The sequence below is a fragment of the Agelaius phoeniceus genome, chromosome 10 (genome assembly GCF_051311805.1).
Source record: "Agelaius phoeniceus isolate bAgePho1 chromosome 10, bAgePho1.hap1, whole genome shotgun sequence".
Classification (NCBI taxonomy): Eukaryota; Metazoa; Chordata; class Aves; order Passeriformes; family Icteridae; genus Agelaius; species Agelaius phoeniceus.
Window position 1 is genome coordinate 15,417,803 of NC_135274.1, and position 22,584 is coordinate 15,440,386.

At 37.9% G+C, this 22,584-nt stretch overlaps 1 protein-coding gene across 4 annotated transcripts in view; it reads right to left on the bottom strand.

The window, feature by feature from the left end:
• OPA1 (OPA1 mitochondrial dynamin like GTPase) overlaps positions 1–22,584 on the bottom strand; it is a 50,102-nt gene that overhangs the window by 7,344 nt on the left and 20,174 nt on the right. For all 4 annotated transcript variants that reach the window (XM_054638945.2, XM_054638943.2, XM_054638944.2 and 1 more), the window contains 14 exons: positions 21,949–22,079; positions 21,348–21,420; positions 21,184–21,256; positions 20,310–20,425; positions 19,637–19,701; positions 18,970–19,046; positions 18,578–18,743; positions 17,860–18,012; positions 17,155–17,263; positions 16,432–16,511; positions 15,202–15,342; positions 13,765–13,881; positions 12,409–12,502; positions 11,978–12,088 (listed from right to left, as the gene is read on the bottom strand). In XM_054638945.2, coding sequence (XP_054494920.2) covers positions 11,978–12,088; positions 12,409–12,502; positions 13,765–13,881; positions 15,202–15,342; positions 16,432–16,511; positions 17,155–17,263; positions 17,860–18,012; positions 18,578–18,743; positions 18,970–19,046; positions 19,637–19,701; positions 20,310–20,425; positions 21,184–21,256; positions 21,348–21,420; positions 21,949–22,079 — 1,506 coding nt within the window. The remainder of the gene's footprint in view (positions 1–11,977; positions 12,089–12,408; positions 12,503–13,764; positions 13,882–15,201; positions 15,343–16,431; positions 16,512–17,154; positions 17,264–17,859; positions 18,013–18,577; positions 18,744–18,969; positions 19,047–19,636; positions 19,702–20,309; positions 20,426–21,183; positions 21,257–21,347; positions 21,421–21,948; positions 22,080–22,584) is intronic.

The following is a 22,584-nucleotide window of genomic DNA, read 5'->3' on the forward strand; positions in this document are numbered from 1 at the left end:
TTTGAAAGCTCATGCTTGTTGCTCCTTTTGCTCTGGATTGTGTTTAGACTTGAGTTCTCCCCTTCCCTTTTTTTTTTTTTCCACCTTCCTTCCATTCTTAATCCCCTCCTTGCCTATAAACATTCTCACTGCTTGCTGTGCTACTTCTATGTTATGGTTAGTTAACCACAGAGGCAGAAATTCAGAATTTACTGCTGCGAATGCATCATCTTTCCTCTAGTAAAAGGGAAAGCCCTGTCAGTCAGAACTCATCACAATGCCCAGAAATACACCATTAAAACTAGAGATGTCAATCCAAAGTTTTCTATTGAAAGCTGATTTTTACCTAAGGGCTATCTAAACCACAAACTCCATAGTTGTAAAAACCCCTATGAACAGTCAGGTAGAGAAGGGGGGAGGGAGGAATTATCTCTTTGGAGTTCAGCCTTTTGTGCCACATTCCTTGATTTTCTAAGGGCCATGTGCAAGCCTTAGCTCTTGTTAAAATGGTATGAGATAGCACACTCCCAGGCACTCCAAATAATGCCTCAGAAAGCAGAGTTCCCAGCCACAGTTACCTGCAGCAACACGCTTACTCAGGCTTCGTGCAAACACTGCCGTAATTCCCTGATCACTGCAAGGTCATGTCCTGCTGAATTTTAGAAAATCCTTTGAAATTATCTATCACATATTTTGCCAGTTTCCTCTTGTTCACATACCATATTTTCCTCTGGATAAGACAGAGAGGAAAGCTAAAGTTTTAAGGGGGAAGAAGGAAAAAAAGGCAAAACCACCCAGGCTGCCCTTAAAGAGACAGAACATAATTTGTCAGCTGCAAAGACAGATTTATAAGTAGAGGGCCCCCTCTGTTCCTTTAAGGCTGCAAAACAGATGGGAAGTGAATGGACAGTCAAAGGGTCAAGAAAACACATGGGAGGTGCTGCTTGTATGCTGTATGTATGTTCCCAGCAAAAGAAAGAGGTCAAGATTGTAACTGCATGGCTGGGTGCTGGAAAGGTCTTTTCTTTAAGCTGTTACAAAGACAAACGCTGTTCTTCATCCTGCTGTCAAACTGCTATAAATATTGTTTGTCAAGAGAGTTTCAGCAGCTAAAAGTTTTTTTTTTAAAAAGGCTGAGCAGGAGGATGAATCATGTGAATGATTCTTAAACAATTAGCTCATTAGTGTAATAAAAGCACTGCAGAATCCTGAAAAGTTTAAATGGAATTTATAATAGTTCATCTAGTAAATCCATGAATCATTAAGAATATACAACCTTTAAAATGCAAGCTTGCAGAATGTAGCTGTCATGGTCATTAGTTACCAGTAGTTAGACTGAATGAAGATGCCAACTGACGCTACATTGTAGTACCTGTCCTTAAATGTTATGTTTTTTGTATGTGTTGCAATCTATCAGGACATTTGAATTTGCATCCAGTTTGATCTCCTTTTGCATGGCCATAACAGGAGAAAACGTCAAGGACCCTGTTTCCTACAAAGATACAGTTTTGTTTTCCCTGCTGTAGGCAAATCAATCTCTTAAATAGGAACAGATCACCTCCAAATTGTATATTTAGCCTGATGTAGAAATATAATAAAATCAAGAAAAAAACCCCAAGTCACAGCTGCCATCACTGAAGTTACTTTGTTGCAAGTATTACTATCACATGAATTATTAATCCCTTCATAGGACACCTGAACAAAGCTGTCAGCAGCCTGTATGAAACAGTATTACCTTTATTTCACACTGGAGATAACCAGGCAGCAGCAGAAGCAGCTTGTCCGAAAACACTTCAGCTATTTTTGCAAGCTACTGAGCACTGCAACAATATTTTAGCATTACTAACAATGATCTTCAGCCCCAGAAATGGTAACTGTGTATTGTGCTGTTGAAATAGTAGATTAATAATCAATGTCTTGATCTATAGCTGCTCCAGATTCACTGGCCAGAGCTCTCAGTTTAACAAAACAGTTTTGGCCACACATTTGCCCCCTCTTTGGTGGAATAGAACAGAAGCTGGTTGAGCTTCTTGGAGCAATCCCTGGGGCTCCTCAGTTGGTAAGCAAGAAATCCTGTCTCTGACAGAGCATTTCAGAACTGAACTATGGGGCTAAAGCAAAACTGACAATTATGTAGACTACTGACTTTATACAACAGACATTTCCATGAGCTATTCATGCTCATGGAAATTCTGCTTGTCTACAGAAGGAAACAAAATATTACCAAACTGTGATGTGAGGTCACAAACTATTTCTACACTGTCACTGAGGTTAGCCTAATGTCCCAGTGATCATTATCCTGTATTAAGTTGCAAGTTTATGAGAGTCACAAGGTCTGCAATATCAAGGTAGGACTTGGGCATCTTTCAGTCCTCTGCCTCCATCTCAGATGTTTTAATTAAAACTGCTCTAATAACTCAGCCTTTCAACAGAACTTAGCTGTGTTGCTTACTGGACAGCTGGAAAGAGCACAGTAGCAGAATGACAAAGCAACCTTATAAAACAATCTCATACTTTGAATCAGACTTACAGATACAGGAAGATTGAACTTCCAAATCTAAACTGTTAAACTAGAATGAATCAGAACATGGTGATGCTCATTATTTTGTGTGCAAACAGTGAAAAGCATAGAGGCAAATCAGAAATACTACCCAACAATTCATCCAGTGATGTAACAAAAGAGAAACTTTTCCTTATGCAGAAAGTATTTACACAGTGATGAAGATAAACTACTTATGTTAAGGCTACTGCAACCTTAAGGCTATAAAACTGTAAAGACTTTAACATAGAAAATAACTGATATATTTTTGGGTGTTTCTCCACCCAAAAAAAAGCATACTCAGTAATTAGTTAGATAATGAAGTAATATACCATCACGACCGTTTAAGTGTCTCTAGAATATGGGAGAAAATGAAATGATGATTAGACGAAATTTTTAGATCATAACAATGGTTAATAGTTGGAAATTTAAGTCACTTTATCCAAATGGTTCTATTATTTTTTCTTTGCTGTAATTCCTATGGGCAGAGTGGAGTCTACTACAATTGACAATGTACAACATGCATGACACTGACCTCTCCAGCTTTTGGAAATGGGAATGTTACATTCCACAGCTCCATACTGCTTTAGAACAAAAGCATATATTGGTCCATTTACAAGCCTGTAATTTATACCAATAGTAAATCTCTCCATGATAAGTAAATCTCTCCATGATAAGTACTTAAATTTTGATTAATAAGTACCCTCACAAGGAACCAGTACTAAAGAGAAAATAGCATCCAATTAGATGTTTTGATCCTTGCATCATTCAGAAAATTTTAGCAAAAAAATAAATTCAGCAGACAACACCACAATGACCCTCAAGTACAAGAGACATGGGTCTAGAGAAAGATTAATAGGCATTAAACATGTCATTATTCATGTAGCAGTTTATCACTATTTTTCAATGTCAACTTTAAGTGATAGGCTTCTTTTAGTCAGTGACAAATGCGGTGAACTTTGTAAGGATCCGTTTTAGGACCTGGACATCAGTGCCTAACTCTTCATCAATAACTAAGAAATCACAGCAGACAGGCTTTGGTCATCTGGGATTCTTAAGTTAAGTAAACCATCACTCCATCACAGGATGTCTGCAAGTGATGTATGTTCTCCCTTGAGGATTACTTCCCTCTGTGAGAAGATGCAGCCTTCTAAAGCACTTTCTGCCATGACACAAAGCAGGAACTACCTTATCTGCACTTTGACACACAGACCATCCTACACATTCTTCTGATTTTAATTCATTAGTTTCATGCTGCTGCCCCAAAACTCAAGAGAAAAAAAAAAAAAGAACTTGAACAGTTAACCAGTGTCTTTCACATCAAGGTACACTTGCTTGGGTTGATTTCTTAAATTATCTGCAGGGAGTTAAAAACATGAGAGTCATACAAAAATAATTAATTTGCATTCTAACAGGAAGTTTGCAAGTCTACTGTGAGATACTGCTTGGGTTCAAACTTAGGGGAAATTGAAGACATGACCATACAGACTGATTCCAAGCACCCTGTTCCCCAAGTTCCTGCATCACAGAGCACCAGGAGCCCTACAGAGCTCCAAGGGAGCCCAGGAATCATGCTGCCACCAGCACACTGGTGACACCAGCACAAGCCTGAACTCGTTAAGAAACAGACAGCCCACACTTTGTGACTGATTGAGATTTGGGCAGAAACCAATGTGCTCTAAATGACAAGCAGCCCCTGATAAGACACAGACCATGCCAATGTCCTCAGGGAAGCTGCTGGCAGGGGACTGTGAAGACAGCAGCTCCCTGCACATGCTTAACAGAAATTGGAGATCTGTTGAGGATTCCCAGAGGGAAATCTCTGGGTAGAAGGCCACACCATCTTCCTGGTGTAATGTTCTGCCAGCTCAGGATGAGATGAGTGAGTGCTCCTCCATGCTATGACCAGGGGAAAGGAGAATGAGACTAAAGCAAGACTGCTGACACCTCTGGAATTGTCTTACAACTATGAAGTAACCATATTTTTACTTAAATAGCTTCTAAAATTCCAATATTTAGGCACTGTGGAAGAAGTAAGAGCACAAAATAACTGTAATTAATCAGATTCTAATAAAATTACTCCTCCATTTGCACTTCCCAAGATCCTTTCCTCTTTCCTATATCTATCTTTGGGCAGCAAGGGTGACATTCAAGTATCTTGAAAATTATACCTTTTTTCTGTATCTTGTGAACACTGAAAACCATACTGCTTCTGATTTAAGAACTACTAACCACTGCCTTTTGAGCTGTTTTGTCTGCCTCTAGTTTCTACAGGAAAATTGCCTATGATCTGCTTATTTGAGAGATCTTTCCCCCTACAGCTGAGCTTTGCCCCTATGAAACACTGTGACCTTTTTTAAAAAAAGTTAAAGCTCATAATAGAAGAGCAAATGGAAGCAAAGGCTTTAGAAAGTCAAGTCAAAGCCTGATTTTAAGGAGCACATGTAACCAACAATGTCATGAAGGATGGAGGTCAAATCAAAACACGATTGGCAGTCATCTGAAGGAACTGAAATTTAATTAGGCTACAGTAATGACCACAGTATAGGATTACTTTCACACAACATTTGTGTTCTACAGCTAACAGCAATGAAAGAAAAAATGTAACCATGGAGCAAGTAATTATATGCAAAGTACTCTTCACAGACTTTATCCCCAACTTTGAATAAATGCATAACAAAAAAGGGGACTCACTTGGATTAAAACCAGTTTGTTACACAGAACAGACACAACAGAACCCACTCAGCTTAGCCAAATCACAGGAACTTCAGGCCCTGAGTCAGCAACTTGCATATGGAAGTGCCAACCTTAGCTTTCTAACTCCATTAAAATGGGAAGTTTATTATATGACTATATGATATTAAATAATTCATGCTCCAAGTTGGCAAATGGCTTACATTCAACAAAAGAAAAAGTAAATAAAAAATTTAATGCTGTGACTGCAAAGCAATGACTTTAGATATAAAACTTGAAAGTATTTCACTGTAACTCTGGTTTGCTTAGTTTTTATATGTTTTAGTCTTTACAAGAAAATAATTAAGTTCTGCAAACTATTACATTTCATAGCTTACAAACGTATGACAGAATTGAAACAAATGGCCCTAAGCTGTATTTTCTTCATGTGAGGGCTTACTCCTCAAATGTTTCAAAAAGCTTTTGTGCAGAACAAAGTCTCAGCTAGCCCACGACACCTGTACAGGTGTCAACATTACTGACAAATGAACTTGGAGGCTGATCCATTCACATTCATTCCTAGCAATTTCAGAATCAAGTTTCCACAGGCATTCCCACCTCCTGCCAATGACTCTCCCATGCACATGGTTTTACTTATAATTTGGTGAAGAACTGGGTTTTCTTTTCCAACTTGTGAGGACACAGGATATTGGATGAATAGTATGCTGACCTAGGAAAGATGCTTTGTATGTACTATGTTTTGTTTATCCTGTGGCTTTGCAACATTCATAGTTTTGCTGTCCAAAAGGACTAAAAGGAGAAGAACTAAATGAAGATAGGACATATGTATTTCGTTTGGGTCTGTGAGATTCCAAGTGAATGGCAATGCTCCTGCTGCCTGTCTGAAGCTTGGATTCACCTGAAGCACTCAACATCTATGTGCACCACCTAGGAGGCTTTAGGTGCTACTGCAATAGGCAGAGACGGCACTTAGCTTTAGGATAAGACACTGAAGATCCACTTCCTTTCTGAAATGATTACAGGATTCAATTCCTAACAGTCTTTTCTTAATAAAGCTTACTAAACTAGTACTTTCCACGCAGGTGCTAACCAGAAATATTCAGCTGAGAAAAAAAAAATGACCGTCCTTTACAATCTTCATAAATTACATGTCATACAAACAAACCAGAAAACCCCGAGGGGGAGTGGAGAACAAGAGGGACCAGGGACAGGCAAGCGGCATCTTCTCGCCGGCAGCGGGAGTGGAGCCCCGGGAGGGGAGCCCCGGGATAGGAGCCCCGGGACGGGAGCCCCGGGACGGGAGCCCCGGGATGGGAGCACCGGGACGGGAGCACCGGGACGGGAGCCCCGGGATAGGAGCACCGGGATAGGAGCACCGGGACGGGAGCCCCGGGATAGGAGCACCGGGACGGGAGCCCCGGGATAGGAGCCCCGGGACGGGAGCCCCGGGATAGGAGCACCGGGATAGGAGCACCGGGACGGGAGCCCCGGGATAGGAGCACCGGGACGGGAGCCCCGGGATAGGAGCACCGGGATAGGAGCACCGGGACGGGAGCCCCGGGATAGGAGCACCGGGACGGGAGCCCCGGGATAGGAGCACCGGGATAGGAGCACCGGGACGGGAGCCCCGGGACGGGAGCCCCGGGACGGGAGCACCGGGATAGGAGCACCGGGACGGGAGCCCCGGGATAGGAGCACCGGGACGGGAGCCCCGGGATAGGAGCACCGGGATAGGAGCCCCGGGACGGGAGCCCCGCGCTCCCTCCGCGGCCGCTCAGCGCCACCGCACGGTCGGCACCGGCACCGGCGGAGCTCGCTCCAGCTGCTCCGGCCCCGCGGGGAAACGCAGCTCGGCCGGCACAGAGACATCGTGCGATCAGTGAGATACATCTGCCAAGTGTTTTACTGGGAACTCAACATTTTCAACAATTCCTATGTTATAAATAGTCTACAGAAAGGTATGATTTATCCACGTGCTATCAGGTATTTCTGCTGAACTTACTAGTCTGTCATTTGTGTTAAAAATAAAACAGCAGAAAATACATTATTCATGTTGAATTCTTTCACCTAGGTATTATTTTCCTATTGCCCAATACTGAAGAACATAATTAATACAGTTATAGGGAAGGTGTGACTTCAAATAATTGTCTTTTATAAATAACCAACCAAATGCCATTTTAAAATACAGAGAACATTTAAAACCTTCAGTAACTTCAGAGGCAGCCTGCAGGAATGTTCAATATCATTCACTTTAGAAAGTTAAACACAATTACAGAAGAAAACAGTAGGAACTTGCAAATACTGCAAATGTTCACTTATAAAATTAAAGGTCATATATTGACTCATCCATTTTCAAAGGTACTCTAGAAATAAAGGGTAATTAATATCCAAAAAAAAGAGCAAGTGGAAAAGATTTGTGTAGAGGTGCACACACTTGTGTGTAACAGCTGCAGGAATTTGAAGGGACTGACTTGCCACCATTAGATTTTCCCTCCAGCCCAAAGCAGTGCCTTAAAGCCACCAATACAAACAGGGCAGTCTTGCAAAGAGGCTTTTCTGTGAAAGTCTTCCTATAAAATATTAATGTTTACCATTGTACTTTCAGCTCTCCTTCTATCCAATTTTACTTCTTATGGAACACCTAAGAAGCATATTTAAGATACTGATATAGCTAAGCAAATACTTAGTTGTGTGAAATATAAATTTCAAATCAAAGTATTTTGTCCGTCAGCAATGAGCACAATCAAGATGCAGGTGCCAACCAGAAAGTAAATGTAATTCCTCCTATTTCTGTCCAAGTCAGGGCTATGTTTCCCAAATGCCAGACAACTTTGGTGAAGAGCTTCAATAAAAATAATCCTCCAGAGTTATGAAGGAGGTTGTGAACAACTGCATTAAAACAGGTTCCTATCAACTGCTGAATAAGCCTACAGAACCCAGTTTGGCATGTAAGAGACAGATAGCAAATTACTCTTGTTTCTGAATCCTTATAATAAAAAACCAATAAATATATCTCAACTGTATCTACAGTTTTAAAACAGGACAAGAAAAGGAAAATATCATGGCTGTTACTTTTCGCATAAGAACTTGGGAGTTGTAGCAGATAGGTCACTGCAGCATTAGCTCACTGTTCAGTAACTGGCAAAAGAGGAAACAGACTACAAGGAATTACTGTAAAAAGACCAGAATAAAACCCAGAAAGCATCATAACACAGGTGTATAAATCCATAATGTAGATACATTTCAAATATTTTGTGCAAGGTCTGCTCTTTCACCTCAAAAGGGGTTTAGTGGAACTAGGAAAGAGAAGAGTGGCAAGGCTGATTGAAACCAGGAAAAAATATCCATGCAAAGAGCAGCTACACCATAAGAACTTTTCAAGTCAGAAAAAAGAACATCAAGTGCAGGTAGCATACACGTCTGTGAAGTCATGAATGGCAAAAAAAATGAAAAGAAAAAGATTACTGAATGTTTTTCACAGTGCAAGAATTAAGGAGAACCAAATGAAACTGGCAGGTGGCTCAGAAACAAACAAAAGGAAGTACTTTTTCTCACAATGTGTAGTTGAACCCTGGAACTAATTGCCACAGGATGTTGCAGATGCCAAAGTTTACATGAGTTCAAAAAGCAATTAGAGAAATTCACAGGAGGAAAAAAAAAACCTCCATGAATACCTATTAATCACAAAGATATTACCTCAGGATTAGGAAATCTTGGAACCGCAGACTGGGCTGCTGTGAGAGCACAACAGGCAAGAACTACTGTGTGCTTATGCTGTTCCCACGCCTGCTCACTGCCAGGGTCAGGACTCTGGGACACATCAACCACAGGTGTATCTTTCAGTACAAGCATTCTCATAGAGTGATTGCATTTTAGACATTTTTTAATTCAATTTTCCCAATTCAGCTGTTCATACTTTCCTCTGCCCCTTTTTGCACCTCATGATCCTTTCTTCCCAACGGACTCTAATTCTAGGGTTTCTCTATTTCCATAAACTTAGTAACCTTTCACTGGTACAAGTATCATGATGATATTTATGTTAAGGAGTATATTTATGTTACATGTAAAGCATATTTTTGAAGAAAAGCATCCTTCAGTATATTAAAAAATTAATAATTTGTTCAAAGATCTGTTTACACTCTTTAAAATACCTAGAATAAAACTTGAGATATCAACAGTGAGAAGCAGCAAGATTCAGGGCATAAATGTCATATAAGGAATATTCTTATATAGGATTAAAGTACCATTCAAGGTTGTAGAACACAGACAACAAAACCTGCTCAAGTAAGTTTTGAGTCCTGTGTGAGCTCTCATCATGAGACTTGGTCACCCGTGTGAGTAATAGCCATTAACCAGTATCCTGAATAAACAATAAAACACTTTCAGTGCTTCAGCACTAAAAGACTGATAAAACAGCAGTGAGACAGTGTTCCCATATAATCAGCATCAAGAGGAGTCATCCCAACTTCAGGTATATAAATAATTTACATTTGCAAGTCGAGTTTCTAATCAGGAAGTGAATCCCAGCCCCATATTTACAAACTTAGTCTGGAAATTAGAAGTCTATTTGTAACCACCAGAAGAATGACATCCTGGAACATGTTTTCAGTGTCAATAGAGAGCCCCAACAAGTAACTGATTTGAAGACAGAGCTCCAGATATTCGAATCAGCTGGGTTATATAAACACAGCTGCATGGAACAGAGAGACTGGACTTTGTGGCTCAGGAGATCACTGCCCTTCCTAATTAAAATACCAATATACTTTATGAAAGTGTGTCACAAGAGTCAGGATTTTTTCCTTTAGGAGAGTCCTGAACTTTACTAAGTGCTACTAGAATGAAATTACAGCCATCTGAGAGTTCAATGCTCTATGCTATCAAAATCTACCTCAGGGGTATAAAAAAAATCCTCTGCACCTTAGAAAAGCATTCTGTTCACCAAGGGAAATGCAAAGAACCCCCCTTTTCCAGTCATATTCCCATAAAAATCACTTAGCAATAAAAGCATGCAGAAAGAACACAGCTGATCTGAGTACAGAGCTAAGCAGTGGCAGTTTTAAAATCTTCCCACAGGTACAATAAAGCAGAACATGTCATCATACATTGTTTTGCACCGAGTTACAATTATTTCTTTAGAATAATGTGTGGGGGATCTGTGACCTCCTGAATTTAAAGAAGTACAGTGCAGTGACATGTTTTTGCTACACAGTAATTTATGAAATGCAAACTACACACTTCAAGCATTTATACCAGTGCACTGACACCTCAGGTTATGAACACACACAGGCTGCTCCTACAGGTCTAGTCTTAGTTTACAAAATAATGACCTCAGCTGCCACTGCTTTGAAATGGGAGCCTATTACTGAGGCTGGGGAAAAGCAAAGTTGACAATACAAAAATTCTAAGTCAATTTCAGTGCAAAATAAAGACACGCTAATTTAAACATCATGGGCATGGTTAGGGTTTTTAAATTTTGTTTTAAAACACTGAATACTTGAGGATAAATCAAAACCGCCAAGGTTCCCTCTATACCAGTGTTTGTGCAGGAAAAAAGCCCAAAAAATCAGCATCCAGCATCAAAGCAATAAAGCAAGCAGCACTGCTGGAAAAAGAGAACTTCCTCAATTTTTTCCTTCAAAAAGTCTGCATCCTACTATGTAGCTACCACTCTTTTTACCTCAACATATATAGAGAGGAGGAGAACCTCTTATGCTGTAAAACACGTCCTACCTACTCCAAAAGACTGTTTACATAAAAGTTGATACAGGATTTCAAAAGCCACACAGGATGTTTAGAAAAATTATGCACCTATCATGAAAATTATAGAGTCATAGCACCTGTTTCAGAGATCAGTCAAGAAAACCTAGGCAATTTGCCCTAGATCACCAAAACTCCTATTCACAATTCCAAAATATTACATTTTCTAAAGGAAAACAAACACAATTCACTGGGATTTCAGTAACAATACTTCCAAAGAGTATTTTCAGTATTTTTAGTGTAGCCAAACCAGCACTATTAAAAAGAAATACTTAAGATTTTGAGTTTATTTTAAACAAAACATTTACTTTATATTACATTTTGGATGTAAAATATGAAAATTATGATTCATATTTAGGTAACTAACACCTATTGCAGACTTCTCTGTCCTACTGAACCCTGGATATAAGAACTTTCCTAATTACTTTGCTAATTGAAGGAAAAAACACTGATCACAATATTAATTTATTCTGAATTAAATATCCCAAGTCATACTTTAAGACAAAAATTAGTTTCTACATCAAACACAAAACAGAGATCTAAGAAGAATGCTCACCTGTGATGTGAACATGCAGGTATTTATGTAACTACAGGAGACAACCTCAACCTGGACTGTCACCTTAACAACTTTCACTGTTTAAAATTTTATTATATTAATCATAAAACCCTAATGGTTTTTGAGTACTTTTTGAGTTACCCAGAGCATTAAACTACTGTAATCCCTCTGGAAGAGGAATCGCCCTTAAATATTACTCTGTTTTAACTACATTTTTTCAATATATTTATATAAATGAAGTTACATCTAGTGTAAATTATATTATCACACTATACTACCTATGTTCACCTTAGAATCAGTAAGATCTGACCATATTTAAGAAAAAAATCTGTATGATATTAAATAAATGCCAGCACATAAACAAGCCACATCACACTGAATGTTCTCAAGAACCGTGGTAGAATTTACTTCATTTCAAGCTCACTTCAAAACACTGTAGAGTGAGTACTCACTGAGATCTTCTGCAAGCTGGACTCTCTTGCCAGTTAGGAGCATCACCTTCTTTTCATTGTCTTCAGCAAAATCTTCAAGCACTTCCTTTACATTCTTCTCCAAGCGCCTAACTGTAAAAAAACAAAAAAACAAAGCAACCAAAAAAAAGTAAATGGCAACACTTTTGCAATTCCAATGACCTAAGGACAGAATTTTGGGAAGGTCTGTTGGAGATACAATATATATTACCATACTTATTAACCTGATAGGAGAAAAAGCAAACTTCTGAACATTTAATGGCCCTTCTTTGGGCCATGAAGAATGGAAATTCTTTGAGAAAGATTTTTAAATTTCGAAGGGTATTTCCCCTCTAAGCAAAATTATTACTGGATGACTTTTGTTAGAAGGAGATAATTTTTTGTTTCAAGCCCTTCCAGTGACTGAGCCTTACCTTCAGTGTTGGTGAGCTGCTGCCTCAGGGTATTTGCTGTAATGGCCAGCATTCGCTGTATCCGCCAGAAGAGGACGATGTCATTACATTCGAGCTGGAAGGACAGAACTTGTGGGGTCAGACCAGTGTCCAGTGAACATCCTACACACACAAGAATCTCTTGACATTTTTAGCAGTAATTGTAACCTCATGTATATATATCCAGACATTGCACAAAAACCCCACAGAATTACTGGTGTAGGTAACAAGGAAACACATCAAAAATACTTCACAAGAACCACATCAGCCTTATTTAACGCACTGCATCACCTTCATGTCTGCTATTTTCAACAGAGAGAGCTGTATCATGGAAAACCATGGAAAAACAATTTGCACACACTTTATGCAGGCTGGGGAGTGTAACCTAATGCTCACTGGAACACCACAGCTGGTAGCAAATTCACTGAGAGACAAGAGCTGAGCTCCAGGCTGTGCCTCCCTGCATGACAAATGCTTCTGAAGACACGGCTGGGCCAAGAGCTGTATTTATTAACAACAGAAGAGACAGTTTCTACACCTGCAAGGATGGCAGGAGGGAGCATTAAGTTCACATTAGAGCACCTTAAAAAAGACAGGAACATGATTAGGAGTTTAAGTGTCATAAAGAGGGAGCTCTCCATATTGTGATCTCCTTCTCTCTTATCTCTTACAGGCAAAGGTATTTCTAAAGTAACAAATATTTTTGGCTTCATGGCTTATTAAGAGAAAAAGTGAGGACCTCTATCTTTCCAGCAATTTCTCTTTGATTTAAAATATAATGGTAAGAAAATAGTGTATTCTTTGAGTGATTTGATGCATACTGTCATTTCTTGCACAAGCTTGGGTTTACAAAACTGGAAAAGTTATTTATAAAGACCTGTTTGGAAACTTCATAGCTGTTCATTTTTTTCCCCATTGATCACACATGGTTCAAAGCATTAACCATAAACATTTACTGACCATAGTTTTCCTGTAAATCCATACGGATGTTTTCTAAATTTTTTTGTATAAGTGAAGCAAATAACTATCAATGGGAAAGTGGGAGAAATGGCTATCAAAAATATATCAACAGCTGTACACTACTAGTTTTAATGGTGCATTTTAATGCACATGGACTAGAAACAGATGTTTAGGTCAAGGCTGATACCTAGTGGTCATTTTACACAATTACCACCAGGATGGCATTTTATCCATTACAAGCCCCATGTAAAACGTATCTGAGATCACCAGCTATCTGGCCAGGTTACTTTGAAGTACTTTTAGATTTTTTTTCAGCTGAAATAGAAATATTAAGGCAAAACACCAGTGTAGATGAAGTACATCTGTTCTTTAATTTACCTCTGAGTCCACAAAATGCCTCTGATAATAATAGAAGCCTCTTCGACATAGATTGCAGTGGTTCAAAGCAGACTTCAGGAAGTATCTTCTATAAATTTGGTGCCATGTGTCTTTAATCTAGAAAAAGAGTATTTAAATTTGTCTAAATAAATAAATACATACACTCACTATCATGCTTAGATTAATGATTGCATTTAATTTTAAAATATAACTCCAAATTCCACTGTTCCTATCATGTAACATGCATCTAAATATTTCTCAGCAATTTGTCTGCAACTGGGATATGATTAATGTGTTAGTTACACTTGGCAAACACTACAGATGACTTGTCAGTTTAAAAACCTACTCTTCCATGAACATAACCGAATGCTTAAAAATACAGTTTGTGGCCAAAACACGTTTAAATTATATACTAGAAAACATTCTTTACATTAACACTGAGAACACATTTTTGAGTTGTACCCATTAATTTACCAATTAAACCAGATTAAAGCTTAGAGAAATATTTAATGGGTCTTACGTAAACAAACATTTATAACTTTTCTTGATTAGGTTTATTATGTTTCAATTCTTCAAAATTAAACATGTGTATCAAGACGCCTCTCTGGAAAACCCATAAAACATAATTAAGAAAATCAGTTGCTTAGCTAGATAAACCTCAATTTGCACTCAGCCTCCTCATGTAGAAGATGTGGATCACTACTATGACCTTTATAAAAAATGCTAAGTGCTGTATAGGAAAGAAGCAGCAGATATTACAACTCTTCTTCCTAGGAGAAGTGCATGTATTAATGGTGCAAAGGTAGCCAAAGTTATTGCAGAAAATAAATCACTGCTATAGGAAATCTACATCTATTACTTATTAATGTCTGAATTCTCATTTAAAATCTCACATTTAATTAGATAACAGGTCTAATTACCCTTAGGGGCCTTTCACTGCAATGAGATATGTAATTTTCCAGAACATATCAGATGTACAATACAATCCCTTGGGACACTAAAAAAAATCCTGCCTTTTTCTAAGTATTTAAAAAAAATTTTCTCTCTCTTCATTGTACTAATGAACTGTAAACTTCACATACAACCACACTGAAAGCTGTAGGATACACAGTATGTTTTTACTGTAACTTGCTCACAAAGGCCTTGATTACATCTGAACAATAATTTCTAACAAGCTTTGTAACAATGTAGGCAAGAAAGTCTGCTCAGCAGATTCTGATTCCAGTCTAAAGGGACAGATTCCAAAGTGCTGCACAGCCTTTGTCTGCCAGCCAACAGAAGTGTGTGAATTGCGTGCAAGCAGTCACTTAATGATTTGTCTGGAAACATCTGCACTACAAACTCAGTATTCAGATGAAATCTTTTCTTTGGCATCTAGAAAACATTCAGATGTTCACAGGGGGCTTCCATGTGTCTTGTTACAACCCTGCATCTCACCAGACATGGATCCACTGCTACTCCTCTTGCTTCCAGATTCTTTCTGACAGTCGTTACTTCATCATTTGCCAGATAAGCTGGATGATCTTCATTGCACTTGATTAATTTCTCAAGTTCATTTTTTGTTTCATTACGAATATTCTAGGATATAAATGATTAGTTGGAATTTATTATTAGCGACAGAGAAGTCATCAGCCCCTACCCAATAAACACTCGATTTGCTTAATAAGCCAGGGCAGAAAAAACCTCTGACACTATTAACTATTACTTTTAAGTTACTTCAAAAGGAATTTGTGCAAAGACACATCAAATATAGCATTTTTAATGGATAATTCACTGTCAATTTAATTATTTTCTCTTTTCATTATACACAGAAATGCAGAACAAGAATAGAAGGGGGGGAAAAAATCATTGGTGTTAGCCCCCTTTTCCCTAGATGAATATCTGCTAGCAGGTTTCACATTCATATATCACTTGTGACATTGATTAAAACTGTAATTTTTGACTATTAGCTAGCAGGAACTCTCCATGGGTTCATACCTTTAAACTGCTGTTCATAAAAGTCAACTAATATAGGCTGAAGTCACTACCATGCTCCAATAGCTGGCTGCATATAGCTGACTGTAAAACTCCTTTCTCCAAAACAATTACTTCCTACTCTATCCTTTTAAATTCTGCTTACTTCTTTAAACTATGAATCAGTTTGAGAAACATCTAGGAAAAGTAATATAAAAAGCCTATCATCTCTGGGCATTCAACAAAAGGTGCAATTAAAATTCAAAGGAAATTTCCAAAAGTTATGAGCAAATAAAAGGAGATGTTATGATAATGCTCTCCCATACTCATTAAATCCAAATAGAGCATGACAGGAAACTGCATCTGACTTCTGTTTAGAAGGCAGGCATGAAAAGTATAGAAGAGAATAGCCCAGTTTGCACCTGCTTACATTGATTTCTTTCTACTGCAAGAACTTCAATACACAGGTCAATGGCATAATAGCAAAGATGTAATTCAGCTGAAAATTGGAAAACAGTTTACAAGTCACTCTGTAGATGGAGCATGGAAATGTATACTAAATTCTCCATGCTATTTAAAACAATGACAAGTGAGGTTTTTTTGTAGTCATCTAAATAGTGTGAAGAGAATTGGTAGTTTTAAATTTATTGAGTAATAATCAAAGTTTTCTAAAAGTTGTGAACTGTAAATTCTTTATAATTTTTTTCCTTTTACCTGTTCTTTGGTGCGGCCTACCCAGTGCAACCATCTTTTTTTCCAGTCTGGACCCACCATATCTTCAATAACAGATTCAGCTGAAATAGGAGGTATGATATTAATTATAAAAAAAAAAAAAAAATGCAATCAGCCAAATTTAAACTTTCAAAATTAGGTATGTGAAGAAGAATGAGCATTTAATGTTGAAGAACATAAAATACACCCCACTGGGTAAAGTCAGGTGTATTTTACTTCAAGCAATTATTGATGTATTTTACTAAAATTTAAAAATTACTTCCAACCAGTAGATACTTCAAGAAGTATATAAAAAACACAACAACCCTCTACTGAGATCAGCCTCCTGATTCCAAATCATGCATTAAAAAACGCTCAAATCTTACCTTGGCTGCAACTTGCATCAAAACTGATTATGTTAGAAACCATAAACAGACCAACTATTTTCCCTGAATTTATCCTGTTCTCCTACATGTGCATTTAGACCATTTTTTGACTCTACAGATCTCTACTGCTTCTCATGCAGATGTCTCATTTTAAGAGCAAGAGCATGAGAGCTTTTGAGGCTGTATTTTGCTAAATATTTCAGTATCAGTACCAGCAGTGCAAGCAGTCACCACTGTGTCAGCTGGGCTGATATGAAGGCTGTCCTTCAGTGAAGTGAGCTAGCTCAAGACTGGCTCAGATTAAAAGGGGAAGAAGAGTGGAATACATGACAGCACTCACTGTCTTTGAGCCGACTCTGCAGCGTCTCTTCCATGAAATGAATGGCTGCATCCCACTGCTGCTTGTCAGATATTGACCGGTCTTCTAAAGCGTTGTGCTGGATCACCCGCTGCAATGCACAATGTCACTTTAGCACACAGCACATCATTCCTTCAGGATTTACTTAATAACCCATTTCTAGTATTCTTTTCATTTTTTAAAATGTCTGAAGAAACAGATTATATTGGGCATATACAAGAGATTCAAGAGGCACCTTTCAAAGCACTGCCAAAATTATTTTTGTGTGCCTCTGATTCTTTTCTACAGCCTACATAAATAATGGAAAAAATAAAGCAAAATATATGAAATCCCTCTGGATTACGGAATCTATAAAGATGGAAACCAAATGATGTTATTTTATAGGGCTACACTGAACAGAACAAATAAGCTGATGCCAAACAATTCTCACCAGGCTGCCCTTGTGCAGCCAGTGGGTTATGGAGGACATTCATGAACCAGCCAAAACAGTTTTATTAGATACTATTTAGGGCAATAACTAATAAAAGATAATAATGAAATGGGGAACACTGAATTAAAACATTATATAGAAAATGTGAGATGGACAGAACAATAATCATTCTATGATTACATCGAAAGAATGCAAAAATACCAATTATTCATCTCTAATAAAAACATTTCAAAGCAAAAAAGCCCACTACATTATACCAGGCTATCCTCCGCTCTCTCATTCCATTTATGCCGCTTAATAGTTTCTTCTTTGACAGCTTGCTTCAGTTTATCAAAGATATCATCGTGCTCTTTTCCTTTTTTTTCTGTCATAAAACGGGAAAATTCTTCTTGCAAAGTCTCCCATGCCACCTGGAGAGTTAGCAAACAATTTCTCTTGAAATGGACCATTATACCATACACCACCTGATAAAGGCACATTTACTACAATTCTTTCACGTATGAAAATCTGGAGACTTTTCCAAAAAAACCCACACAAACATAAATCACTGACTTTTTCTTTGCTGCCTTATCCACTGCTAATAAAAGCAACATTAAACTTTGCTTCACTATATTGTAGCAAGCAGAATTCTGTTAAACTTGCATAAATCTATTAAATGTGAATACACCTACTTGAGGGATTTGTTAACCTTGTAAAAATAGGTTTGGGTTTTTTTCCTTAAAATAGACAAAATTCACCAGAAGAGCAAAATACAATGTTTTTTTTGCTCTGAACGGTTCTGGGACCGTTGATCTTGCCAGAAAGTAGATCTTGCCAGAATGTAGATCTTGCCAGCCTTTTCTGACATGCAAGCTAGTTAAACGAACTGCAGTTCAGCTATTCAAACATCATCTTACTTCTCTGGAGTTATGCTTTCATTTTACATTTTAATTAAGTTTTAATTTCATTTTTTTATTTAAATAACTAAATTCTCACCTCTACTGCTTTATTAGGCAGCTGTTTGTCAGTCCACTGCTTCAGTTTGATGTCCACAGTGGTGTTAAATGTCCCTGAGTTTGCAGTCTGTGCTGCTGGCAGGTATATGTTCTCAATCACATGAGTAGATACCCTTTCCCATAAAGTTTTCTCAAGCATCTCCTCCCTAAAATGAGAATTATTGATAGTTTCCAGTAAACAAGCGACTAATAGGTGTGCATTCAATTTGTTAGGAACACAGAAAACAACATTACAGATCATAGGAACACAATACATTGTCCAAGAAAAACAGTTTCTTACTTATAATTGATATGTTTTCTAGAACTCTATTGTAAAGGCAATCTTCTCCTAGGAAATTGTGGGGAAAAAAAAAAAAGACAAAATTACTGTACCAGTGCTTTGGGGTGACCTGAGTCAAACTTATGACTTCATCAAGAATCTCATTCTTTGCTTTCTCAAACAGTTCATTCTGTGCAAAAGGAAATAATAAGATTATGTGTAGTTTGATCATGTCTCCATACAAAAGGTAAAAAAATTCAAGACCTTTTCCTTAAGGCCTTTAAGCATCAAATGATGCCTCCTGGTCATGTTCTAAACAATGTGTGTGCATATCATCAGGCACCCTGGTTTACCATACATCTTCCCTCCCAAATCTTGCATGCCTTTGTCCAGGCATGGCATTCAACATTCAGGATCTCTATAAAAGAATTACAAAATGAGATCCCAATGGTTTTGCTACTCTGTCTGAAAGACCAGGGAATGTAACTTCTCTTTTCCAGTTCTGTCATGATCACAAAGAAACACTGACCTATCCCTGGGGGCAAGTTAAGTCAGGTAACTGTATACTAGAAGAGTGAAGGACTTAAGTGCTGAAGCATCACAATTCTGAAGAACAGTATTTCCTTCCCTTACAATAATTTACCCTGTCCTAACATTTTGAAATGTCAGTACTTTGTGTTAACTTTAAGAAACCTTTACAAATGAAATTAAAAGGCATAAATTTAGATTCATAGTCTTCAACCCTTTGCAGCACACAGAAACAGCAGCAGTGTAATTTACCCTGTCAAGCTCTCGCAGCCGGGGGTAATTGTTCTTCCATTCCGTCTCCAGATTGAAACGTGTGGCTGCAAAAATCAGAAACAGGGCCTTGTTCTTTTAATTGTCCATAAGCACTTCATGACTACCTTACAAGTTCAGCAGGTTTTAAAACTGCCACGAATGTTGCTTATGAAAAACTCTCCAAGAACTTTAAGTGTGTCTGCAAATGAGCAGAATTTTTTTTCTGTCTATGCCAAGATACTCTGTCTACAAATTGCAGAATTCATGCATTAAAAAAGCACAGAGGAGTCATTCAGGTTCCAGCTCTGCACACATCAGCCCTGCCCTGGCTGACCAGATGGTACCTTTTTATAGGAAGCCATTTTAAACATCTTAATCCAGTGGAAGAACTGTATTTTGCTCACAAAAAAAAAAAAAAAACCCAACTTGATTTTTGTTCTTCATACTTTTTTACTTCTTTGGTTTTTAGAGCAAGTAGTACTTGGCAACATAAATTACTTTTTTGGTTTTTTTCTAGAAATGACCTGGGACAATTATCAATTAATGGGAAATATTGAGAATATAAAACATATGAAACAATTCCCAAGTATGCTGGCAAAACATTATATGCATATGGAAGAAATAATTGTTTAATAGCAAGTTTCTATTTCCCTTTTTTCCAAAACATGTTTACCTTTAAAAGCATCTGCTTGCTGCTCCACAGACTCTCTCACCATTTTCCAAAAGCAGTCTGACACAGCAAGACTTAAGTTCTTGGTTGTTACCTGATGTGCTTTCAGCATACTTGTCCTGTGAAGAAAGACAGCCAGAGGAAGTTCTCTGCATACTATTTCTCAGGCCCCTATTTTCTGCTCTCTAGAATAAAGCTTTGCTTCTCAGAGCAGAAAATAACAATGTAACTGTGTACCAAACCCAAATTCCAGTCTCTTCCTCTAAAATACTCAGTGTAGATCATCACCAAAGCAAGGAGAAAAAGCCCCAAAACAAAACATAGGAACAAAAAGCCCCACCCTAAATAAGTTTTTATTCTAGAGGTTGCAGTGCAGGTACCACAGTCCCAAAGATCATGTACTGTACTCTTCTGAAGAATACCAGCCTATGAAATCACAACTCCACTCAGTGAGCCTCCCTCAGAACATACAAACCAACCCTTTGAATACAACATGGTCACACCAAGACTACTGACGTTTACAGGCACTAAAACTCACTTTTGGGCTGGATTCACTCCTCTCAGCTCTAAGTGCTCAGACAGGCTGAAACTTAGTTCTTGTAGAGCTGATGGAGAGACACACAAACCTTGGAAGAGTGGCCCAGAACTGCAGTGGAATCAGCTGCTGCCTGAAGATGCCTGTCTGTCTCCACTGACTTACAGCAAGCATTAGGAAACCAGGATAAATTGGTCACCTCAACATGATACTTAATTTAAGCATATTACATCTCAATTAGTGTTTCCACATTGCAATCCTTCTAAATTCCACAAGAAAACCTGATGCTAGCATTTACCAACACAAGCTCATTTTAACAGAAAGGATAAAATAGCAACATACTTTAAAAGCTTTGAATTTTGAAAAAATTCCTCTTCATATTCTTTAATGGATTCAATGCTTTCACTGCTGTTTCCTGCAAAAAGAAAAGAGTGCTGCAACAGTTCCATTCAGACAGCTTTCTGGGCTACCAAGGACAAAATATGCAGAGCTAGAGCTCTCTTTACCTTTTCCAGTAACAACTGCAAAATAACCCAAAGCTTTCATTGGGAAGAGTTTGCCTTCAATGATTTGCTGGATCTATGAAAATAAAGGATTAAAAAAAACATCATTAACTTTGCACAGAGACATTCCACAGTTTTAAGGCCAGATCTAGTCATAGTTATACATAGACTACAGCAGGAAGTATTTTTGTCATGGGACTATGAGTACTACTGAGATTGAAAACAAAACAAATAAAAAAAATAAAGTCATAAATCTAAAAAGGCATAACACAGCAGAACACAAAACACAACAAAAATGCCTATATCAGAATATCCTGAGCCTTTCTGGGAAATGGAACATGCTCAGGTCACCTTCATGAAAGGAATCAGTATTATAGCAAGCCGAGACTGAAGTCCCGTAGCTGATCACTAAAAGCAAGGCCTGAGAAAGATTAAAACAACAAATACTAAAAAAATCATCATACTCAATAGAGAAATAAGCACTCAAAACCATCTAGAACAGGCAGGTGAGGTCTAATATCTCTGCCAGCATCAAAAATATTTTACCATGTGTGACTTCAGCCAGCACAATATGAGAAAAAGAGTTTCACCTGTTTGGACTCACCCTGTTTGGACTAGCCACATTTTTCTCTGCAAGATCAACCTTAGTCAACACAAATATTGTCCTTTTTCCTTGGGGATCCATTTGGCTGACTAAGTCTGTGACAATACTGCGTTCTGCGTCCACTGACCCATCTAAAATAAATATAAAGTTTATTTTAGGGACTATGTAATCTACACACAGTACTGAAAACACAGTAGCCATCATCAAGTTTCATGTTCCAAATTTAACCCCATAAAAGTAGACTTATGCTCCATTTTTGGATACACATAGTGGAAAATTTGCTTTGTTCCCAGAATCAAAACAAAGAAGTTTGTTGTAGTTCTCTAAGTTTTCAAGAAGTACCAGCTTACTTAAAACATTCAACATTATATTATATTCAATATTATTGCATGCTACCTCCAAAAACACTTCTGTGGAAAACTTGAATTTTATTATCCATTTTTCTTTAATGCTACAAAAACTCTTAACAAAAAGTTGCTTTTGCCACAAATTTTGCACAGATTGCCTAATTTATAAACAGACATTCCACAGCATGCTGTTTTGTACACTACACAAATTACCACAAAAGGAAAAATACCATCAGAACAGACTTCAGAGTAACATATGAACCATGATTAAAAATACAAATGGATAATT